Genomic DNA, 9,206 nt, shown 5'->3' with positions numbered 1-9,206 from the left:
CCTAGCTGTGGTCCACCTGGTTGTGGTACACCTGGTTGTGGTACACCTGGTTGTGGACCTGCTGATGTGGCACCAGAAGCCTCCATCAGTGATGATCAGTCATGAAATCAGTTTTTTTGTGGACAGGCTGGACGAGCAGCCCGACAGCAAGTGGAGACCTCAGCTGTCCTCCTATCAGTTCCAGAAGCTTCTCCAGAACCTCACAGCCATCAAGATCCGGGCCACGTTTGGAGAAAACGGTGAGTTGTTTGTTTCACTGCATCTTATTCTTCATCTTATTGAACCTCCGCAGAAACTTACGGCTGGGTTTAGGTTCTTCAGAGTATTCTCAAACCTAAAACTAATCAGACTGATCCTTATAAATAAATATTGTTCTTTTAAAGACATTTTACTTTAAGTTGTATTTAAAGGAGCAGCGTTGGATCAAACCTGTAGACATGTGTCTCAGTTGGACTTATGGACAGGACAGGATCCTGGACTCATGGACAGGATCCTGGGCTCATGGACAGGACAGGATCCTGGACTCATGGACAGGACAGGATCCTGGACTCATGGACAGGACAGGATCCTGGGCTCATGGACAGGATCCTGGACTCATGGACAGGACAGGATCCTGGACTCACATGAAGCTCAGCTGACCTCCTCTCTGGTTCCTCCCGAGTCTTCAGACCTGGGTCGGGGTATAACTCAGTGTGTTTGTGGACTTTTCTCTCCAGGTCGAGGTTATCTCGACAGTGTGAACCTGGTCTCGGCGCGGCGTGGAGGCGGCGTCCCGGCCCGCTGGGTTCAGACCTGCAGCTGTCCTCAGGGACACGAGGGCGAGTTCTGCGAGCGCTGCTCGGCCGGGTTCAGGAGGAAGGTCCCGGCCGACGGAGCCTTCAGTCCCTGCGAGCCCTGCAGCTGCAGGGGGGGCAGCTGCGACCCCCAGACCGGAGACTGTTACTCTGCGGATGGGACGCTCGCGGAGCAGAGCTGCTCCGAGGGGTTCTACAGAGACCGGTGGGGGAGCTGCGTGAAGTGTCCCTGTCCAGAGAGGACGTCCTGCTCGCTGGCTGCTGGTTCTCTGGAGCCCCGGTGTGAAGGATGTCCTCCAGGAACCCTTGGTGAGTCCAGAACACTGATCCAGACTGGAGTGGGTCACTGGTTCCAGCTGCTTGGAAGGGGAAGACAAAGACCTGGATCAGGACCCATCTGACAGGTCTGACGGGTGTTTTTCTGTCTTCAGGTCCGAACTGTAACGTCTGTCAGGAGGGGTTTTATGGCGACCCGGCAGGCTTTTCCGGCGTGCGGACTCCCTGCAGACTCTGCAGCTGTAACGGACACATCGACGTCAGCGTGGCGGGAAGCTGCGACCAGAGAACCGGCGAATGTCTGAAGTGTTTGAACAACACGACCGGACGGAACTGTGAGGCCTGTCAGATCGGGTTCTACCACAGCCGGCCCACAGACGCCTGCAAAGGTGAGGGTGGGAGTTTGAATCCTCGCTGCCTCAGAGCGCCATCCTCAGGTCGTTTCTCATCCTCTCGGTTTCTTTGAGCAGCTTGTAACTGCGACGTTCGAGGCTCCAAGTCCAGCCAGTGCGACGAGTCCGGTCTCTGTCAGTGCCGACAGGGCTTTGAGGGTCTGAGGTGTCATCGGTCCGAATGTCCCACCTGTTTCAACCCCGTCAAAGCAAAGGTAAGAGCTGCAGAAACCGGCTGTCATGCAGATTGTTGTTTCAATTGTCTTAGACTTTTAAATTCCCTGGAAAACAATGAAAAAATGTTGATTTTAAATAATAAAACGAGAACAGGGTCTTCATGCTCAAAGACTTCTGAGGGTTTTCTACTGAAAGTATGATTAAATCAAGAAACACGTGAATCTGGTCAGCTGTGGATGTCTCTCGTGCTGAGTGTCCTCTCTCTGTATCAGATGGAGGTCTCTGCTGACAAGCTGAAGGACCTGGAGAAGCTGCTGTCAGAGATGGACGGAGGTTTGAAACCGGTCAGCAGCTCTGAGATGGAGGGCGCTCTGAGGACAGCCGAGGAGATGGTGGACAACCTGCAGCGAGACACCAAGGAGCTCACAGGTCCGACTCTAAACTGACACCAGCAGGCCTTCAAATGCAGTTAAAATGTTGCACAATGTGAAATATAGAGCAAAGTGTTAAATATTTCTAACTCAAATGTGAACGTTGTTTTTAGCAGCTTCTAGTGGACATCAGCAGTACTGCAGCTGAACAGATCAGGAGCTCATTAAGCAAACTGTGGATGAAGTTTAAACTTTTTCCTGAAGGTGTCTCATGTTTCTGTCCAACAGAGATGGAGAAGATTCTGCAGCGCCGTCTGGCGGACATCAGCCAGAGTCAGCTGACTCAGGGACAGGAGATCCAAACGATCGCCAAAGCAGCCGTGGACATCAGAGAACTGCAGACAATATTTAAGAAGAAAGCGAACGAGGTCCAAAGGCTGATCGACAGTATGAGACGCCAGCTGGGGGAGGCCAAAACCAAACTCAGCTCAATCGTAAGAATAACCTGATTCCAACAAATCCTGTAAATTTGTGGCGTTTCCAGGATTTCCCATGTCGTGTTTGTTTGTTTGTTGTCCAACAGGAGCTTCCTCTCCGAGACGCTGCTCTGAGTTCAGACTTGCCCTCTCTGGCTGAGACCGCCACGACTCTGGCCGATGAGTGAGTGGTTTTATTGTGTCGTTGGTTTATTTTAATGATTCATCGTCACCTTAACGACTTCTTTTCTTTCCTCCTTCAGACACGTGACGGACGCGGACGCTGTGGAGCGAACGGCCAACGAGGCTCTGAGCGACTCGAAGGAGAGTCTGACTCTGGTCCGAAGTCTGGTGAACAGAGAGAACAAAGTCAAGGAGCTGATTGGAGACATGAACGCTCTGTGAGTGCATCGTACCTCGTTCCCTTTCAGAAAAACCAAAAGAATCAAGGAAGCCCAACATGTAGTTAGATAATCTGATCTCCTCAGGAAGTCAGAGGACCTTCACCTTTCAGAATAAAATGAATTTTAAACCTCAGAAATGACTGAAGTTATGTTTGTGTCTCCAGCTACGATCAGGTCTCCACTCAGGTGAAGAGTCTGGAGAAACGAGGGATCGAACGAAGCGCTGAAGCCAAGAGCGAGAGCGAAATGGCCACCAGCATGTTGAAGGACATCGCCAGGCTGGAACAACAGCTGCCTCCATCTTTGAAGGTAAACACTGCTGAAAGAAATCTGAATTATTTCTGAGGACATTCTGCCTGTTGGACGTCTCTGACGTTGTCTTCTTTGATGACGATCAGGAGGACGTGGACGCCATGGTGACATGGGTGGGTGGGCTGGAGAAGAAGTCGCAGGAGAACATCTGGGCTCTGGAGAAGCTGCAGGACGACATTCAAGAAGACCAGTCTGCTGCTCATGACCTGCTGAATGAAGGCAAAGCTGCCCAGCAGGTACCCTAACCCTACCCCAGCAATGTTCAGCTCTGAAACCCATAAATCTGCTCTGATCTGACCTGTCGCCCATCTGGGTCTGCAGGACTTCAACCAGCTGCTGGACAGAGTCAACGCTGCCAAATCTGAAGCCGAGGACGCCATGAAAAGCATCAAGAGCAACACAGACGAGCTGGAGGACGCCCTCAGTGCCCTGAGAGGTAAAAGCACCAACTTTCTCCTCAAACATCAAACATCTCCTCAGAAAAGGTCACTCAGTTCATTTCCGTCAGCTGCTGTGGAGAAAAAACGTTTAGAGGTTTTAATTAGAAACAAAACTCAGAGAAAAGACAGAAACTAAACCAGGTGAGTTTGTTTGAACTGATTGTTCACTGATGATGGTTGGTTTTTCCTCCACTTGGAAACAAAAAGATGTTATAGATATTATACCATCACCTGGGCCTTCCAGGTCGATTACCTGAAACATTTGATTTGGATAATTAATCCTGATTATCTAATAAAATCCATAAGAACCAATCGGAAGGAGCCACCTGGGGGATTGTTTTTATTGTCTGATCTAACTTGTTCTCCAGGTGGCAGTGAGTTAAAAACTCTTCTTCTTCCTTCAGGCTTCGACCAGCAAATCGATCTCAGCAAAGGTCAGGCAGAGGACGCCATCAAACGTCTCCCAGGCATCAACGCCACGGTCCAGAAGGCTGTTGGCAACAACGCAGAAACTCAGGCTGTTCTGGACAGCGTGTCTGAGGATTACAACAAGGCACTGATAACCATCAACAGTCTGGACAACGTGGCCAACAATCTGGAGGTAAGACCTCGTTTCAGCACAAATACTGGAGGGAAGCATTTCCTGAGCTTCCTTGTAGCTACTTAGGTCACAGGCAGGTGAATTCTTGAAGAAATACAAAGATGTGAACCATGCAGGTAAAACCCTTTCTGCTCTGACAAGCTCCGCCCCCTACAGGGCCGTCAGGGAACATCTGCTGCAGCTGGAGGTCTTCTTCGCTGATATTCTGTGGAAGCTACCGATAATCCTGGGAGTCGTTAGTTTAACCCTAACCCTGACCACCCAGCAGGGGGCGCTCCTACAGATGGAGAGTCAGAGTTCTGTCTGCCCAAACTTTAGGACAAACATTTTTATTTTTGATCTTCTGGGTCTGAATAACTGATTAATGATGTTTTATGTTGATGAAGCTGTTGTTTTCAAAAAACTCTGAACTCAAAAACAGCTTTGAAATAAGAACTTGATATGATTAAAGGAGAGTTTTGGTGGTTTTAGATGTAATTCTTGTCACCTGGTGGCTCGGTCCTGAACTGGACTCTGCAGGAACCAGATGGAGAACCAAGAGATGAAGAATCTTTCTCCTGGTTGTAAAGTTTCTGTTCCTGCTCCTCAGGAAATGCTTGTTTCGCTGCCGCCTCATGCTGGTTTGCTGAATATTGCCACCAAACTGAACAAAGAAGCCCAGGACCTGAAGACGAGGGCGGGGGTGACGGCGGGAGGCCTGAACGTAGAGCTGGAAAACGCCAAGCAGCTGGACGCCGACGCTGAGGAGGTAAGCTTCGACAAACTATTAGAGATAATCTCACAGAGGAGGAAAGAAAATAAATAAATGTTTGCTCTGCAGACGGCAGCGGGAGTGACTGCAGCTGTGGACAAGGCCTCCAAGACCCGAGATGCTGTGTGGAAAACCCTGGAAGAAGTCAACAACCTGCTGGCGAAGATGAGTATGTTGATGGTTCCATTTTCTTCCTTAATTCTAGAAACAATAAAGCTACTCGACACATTTTTAGATCTTTACTTGTTTTAACAATCAAGGTAAAAACAAATTTCTTGGTTAAAAGATCTTAAAAACTTCCCAACCTGCTTTCCTCAGATCAGACCGATGTTGTGGATGAAAAGCAGGTGAAGCTGCTGGAGGACTCTCTGGCCGACGCTCAAAAGGAGGTGGAGGACAATCTGAGGCCTCGTCTCCGGGACATGGAGGAGCAGGAGGAGGCGCAGCGCCGCCAGCTGGTCGGGATCAACCTGGACATCAACAGCATCATGGCAGACATCGAAAACCTGGACCACATCCTGGAGAAGATCCCCAGCGGCTGCTATAACAGTCCGCCCATCGAGGAAGCCTAAGGAGCGGCAGCTGCTGAGACTCCTCACCTGCTGAGATTCCTTAAACCTGCTGAGACTCTTTAAAACCTGCTGAGACTCTTTAAAACCTGCTGAGACTCATCACCTGCTGAGACTCCTCACCTGCTGAGATTCCTTAAACCTGCTGAGACTCCTTAAAACCTGCTGAGACTCTTTAAAACCTGCTGAGACTCATCACCTGCTGAGACTCCTCACCTGCTGAGATTCCATAAACCTGCTGAGACTCCATAAACCTGCTGAGACTCTTTAAAACCTGCTGAGACTCTTTAAAACCTGCTGAGGCTCCTCACCTGCTGAGACTCTTCATCCTGAAGAACTGGAACCCAGACCAGATGTTTTTGCCATTTAAACAGGAATGTTCTTGTTGCTCTGATAATCAAATAATCAACATTTGTTTAGTTTTTTAACGGAAGCGTTGAAACGTCTCATCGGTTCTCTTCGGTTCTCTTCGGTTCTCAGCGGAACAAACAGCAGCTCACTGCAGTTAAACTCCTGCAGCTCCGGTTCCTCGAATGAGAAAAGAAACAAGAAGTTAGACTTCTTATATGATATCAGCTGTTTTTATTTTTATATTTGTCTTTTGTTGTTTTTTTACAAAATAATTTGAGTCCCTGAGCTCAGAAATATTTATGACTGAATTTAAATAAAACTGATGTTTTATTCACCCTTTGATCAAACTTCAGGAAATACATCTTGTGATGTTCTTCAGCTCAGGAGAACCTTCATATTTTCTGGATGAACATCTGAAGTGGCTCCAACATCCAGTAATAATCCAGTAATCAGTGAAAACATCCTGACAGTTTGTGAGGATCAGTTTTCTTCTGCCTTCCTTAAAAATCCAAAACGAGATGTCAGTTTTTCTCTTTGAGTCATAGATCCAACCCCAGCTCTGAGAGAAGGGACAATGTCTAAAACACCAAGAAAAACTGAATTCAATGATTTGTCAATCTTATGAACTCATATTTTATTTATAGTGGAACAGAATAAACAGATCAACTCCTGAATCTGACGGCAGCAACACGTCTGAGAAACATCTGAGGAGCTTTTAGTGACGAAGGAGGTTAATTAGGACTGCAGATAAGAAGAGGCTGGATGTTGGTGACCAGGTTCTGGTTCTGGTTCTGCTCAGGAACACTGTCTGTAAACACAGATGCTGCTTAAAAGCTCTATCAGGTGAAGAAGAAGCCAGATGTGAACAGATGTGTCTCTGTTCTGAGCTCAGCCTGCCTCTCTGATGGTATGGGGGTGCATTAGTGCCTCTGGAAAGGATTCCAGGTTTTAGAACATCTTGATGAGGAGAAATAATCAGCCGAGTTCTGATGATTTCTTAGAAGAAATATTTTATTTTGCCAGCAGGGTGTAAATGTGACCACAGTTGTTAAAGAAACAAAAACTGGATTTACATCTTTCTGTTTTAGTCTTCAGATCAGCGTTTTCTCACCGGTTTATAAACAAATAAAACCACATCAACAAGTTTACAATCAGACGTCCGTGCAACAAAGAAAGGATGAAGACAGTTTGAAAAATCCCTCCGGTTCCCCCAGAGGTGACCTGATGAACTCATTTACAGTGAATTAAAAATGGGCCGATGATGGAGACGGAAGCTGAGACTTATTCATATTTATAGATATTATATTAATTCTTTTTTTGTCCAAACACGTTCACAACAGACCATAATAATCTAAGGAGTGAGAAACGTTCATGCCAGAGAAGAGCATGCAGTCCAGATTTACAGAAAGTTCTTCATCATCGAGTCCCTGAAGTCTTTCAACTCGTCTTCATGTTTGAAGGTTCCACCGCAGCCAGAACCACCAGAACCCTCTGGGTCTCCGTCAGGAACACCAGCCGGTTCTGATCCGGTCAGAGGGAACAAAGACCTTCACTGACGGCTGCAGTCCGTCACTCACTGACCAGGATTATTAATATTATTAGAATTCTTCCTCTGGGGGTTTGTTTACATGTGAATAAAGTCCTGGAACCTAAAGTCTGATGTTCCTGAGAAGATCAGGATCTGCAGGAGATCCAGAAAAACCCAAACCTGATCTGAGGAGAACATCTGAGCTCGACCTGAGGCAGGACGGTTCTAAACCTTCACTTTCTGTAAAATAACCTGCGGTTAGGTTTCTGCATTAAAAACGACTTGGTGACAGGAGGTTAGCTGCAGGCAACTAACTAACTAACTAACTAACTAACTAACTAACTAACTAACTAACTAACTAACTAACCAACTCACTCTGCCCTCCACCTCCAGCTCCTGGTCTCGGCTCGGTGGATCCAGGTTTTCCTTTCTGATTCGTCAGACAACAACAAAAAGTTTGATTTGTTGACCTGAAGATTCCGGTTCTTCTCCTCGAACTGTTTGACCTTCAGGATTAAAGGTTTTATTTGTTTTAACGGTTGTGGTTCTCAGGAATCGGTCCGGTTTTGTTCTGGACCTGATCAGGACTTCGTGTTTTGGGACTTTTGATCCAATCAGAACAAAATGACAGAAACAGATTTTTGTTCCACTTGATGAAGTCGGACGTTTGGGTTTAATAGGTTCAAACCAAACTTCAGAGGCTTTTCTGCAGATTTAGAGGGTTCTGGATCCCTGCGGCCCGGTCCAGAAGCAGAGTCCGTGCACACTGAGCATGCTCAGCTGTCCGTCATGCATCTCTAACCTTTAAACAAGAAACTAAGAGAAATACTGCAGCCCCAGGTCACACACACAGACAGGAAAGCTCAAAGAAGAGGATACGTTTGACAGACAAGGAAGGTCCAGTTTTCTGGAGGGGGAGGGGTCTATTTATAGAGATGATCGATGTCGAAGCTCCGCCCCCTCCGTCCTCCATCTTGCTCTACCCCGAGGCGTTGATGTAGAGCTGACTCTGCAGGATGTAGTCGATGACGGGCTGACTCAGGTAGTCCACGACGTGACCGTCACCGTGCTGCAGGGCCAGTCTGACGGAGGAGGTCAAAGGTCAGCTTCAGACAACATCAGATTACATCAGACACCACGACCTTTAACCCCACCTGCTCTTCGTGGAGCTGACGATGGACATCGGGTGGTTCATGGTGTCGTTCACCACCAGGATGTTCTCCTAGAACCCAGAACAGAACCGGGTCAGCAGGGGGCTTCTCAGAGGGTGGTTTTATCGCCCGCCGCCATGAAACACGGGCCAAAGACATCGGATCAACGTCTAGGACTACCAAGATGGCCGCCACGGCTAGGTATCGTAGCAAACAATAAAATTTCTAAAACTCGGTCAGGTTTACAGAAACTCAGCTAAAATGAACTGTGGTAGTAGCTGAGAGCTAACAGGTGCAGAGAGGTCAGAGGTCAGGGTTCTGCTCACAGATCAACCACTACTCGGGTCAGAACCGGACCCGTTTCTCTCTGACCTTGAACTTGCGGAGGATGGAGGAGTGGTTCATGATCCTCTCTGTGTCGGCTCCGTCACGAGGAACCACCACGATCCCAAAGTCCCCGACGATCACCTCCATCTGAAACCACAGAAAAGTCTCTGTGAGAACCTCCTGGCTCTGCAGCACACCTGCACCTGAACACCTGCACACCTGAACACCTGCACACCTGAACACCTGCACCTGAACACCTGGACACCTGGACACCTGGACACCTGCA

General features: G+C 48.0%; 2 protein-coding genes across 2 annotated transcripts in view; one reads left to right on the top strand and one right to left on the bottom strand.

The window, feature by feature from the left end:
* lamc2 (laminin, gamma 2) overlaps window positions 1-5,566 on the top strand; it is a 23,509-nt gene extending 17,943 nt beyond the window's left edge. The window contains exons 2-16 of the mRNA XM_025002052.2: window positions 6-239; window positions 717-1,103; window positions 1,226-1,459; window positions 1,541-1,677; window positions 1,912-2,068; window positions 2,299-2,504; window positions 2,594-2,670; window positions 2,750-2,887; window positions 3,055-3,199; window positions 3,289-3,438; window positions 3,524-3,638; window positions 4,047-4,243; window positions 4,833-4,991; window positions 5,064-5,163; window positions 5,313-5,566. Of these exons, the coding sequence (XP_024857820.2) occupies window positions 6-239; window positions 717-1,103; window positions 1,226-1,459; window positions 1,541-1,677; window positions 1,912-2,068; window positions 2,299-2,504; window positions 2,594-2,670; window positions 2,750-2,887; window positions 3,055-3,199; window positions 3,289-3,438; window positions 3,524-3,638; window positions 4,047-4,243; window positions 4,833-4,991; window positions 5,064-5,163; window positions 5,313-5,566 (2,690 nt within the window). The remainder of the gene's footprint in view (window positions 1-5; window positions 240-716; window positions 1,104-1,225; window positions 1,460-1,540; window positions 1,678-1,911; window positions 2,069-2,298; window positions 2,505-2,593; window positions 2,671-2,749; window positions 2,888-3,054; window positions 3,200-3,288; window positions 3,439-3,523; window positions 3,639-4,046; window positions 4,244-4,832; window positions 4,992-5,063; window positions 5,164-5,312) is intronic.
* A 1,335-nt stretch (window positions 5,567-6,901) lies between these two features.
* Window positions 6,902-9,206, bottom strand: part of nmnat2 (nicotinamide nucleotide adenylyltransferase 2) — a gene marked incomplete in the record, with an annotated part of 31,125 nt that continues 28,820 nt past the window's right edge. Inside the window, 3 exon segments of the mRNA XM_037977582.1 lie at window positions 6,902-8,524; window positions 8,597-8,664; window positions 8,966-9,067. Coding sequence (XP_037833510.1) covers window positions 8,422-8,524; window positions 8,597-8,664; window positions 8,966-9,067 — 273 coding nt within the window.

Source organism: Kryptolebias marmoratus, linkage group LG9, assembly GCF_001649575.2.
Source record: "Kryptolebias marmoratus isolate JLee-2015 linkage group LG9, ASM164957v2, whole genome shotgun sequence".
In the NCBI taxonomy this organism is placed as follows: domain Eukaryota; kingdom Metazoa; phylum Chordata; class Actinopteri; order Cyprinodontiformes; family Rivulidae; genus Kryptolebias; species Kryptolebias marmoratus.
Note: the sequence above shows the minus strand (reverse complement) of the source record. Positions and strands in the feature narration are given on the sequence as shown.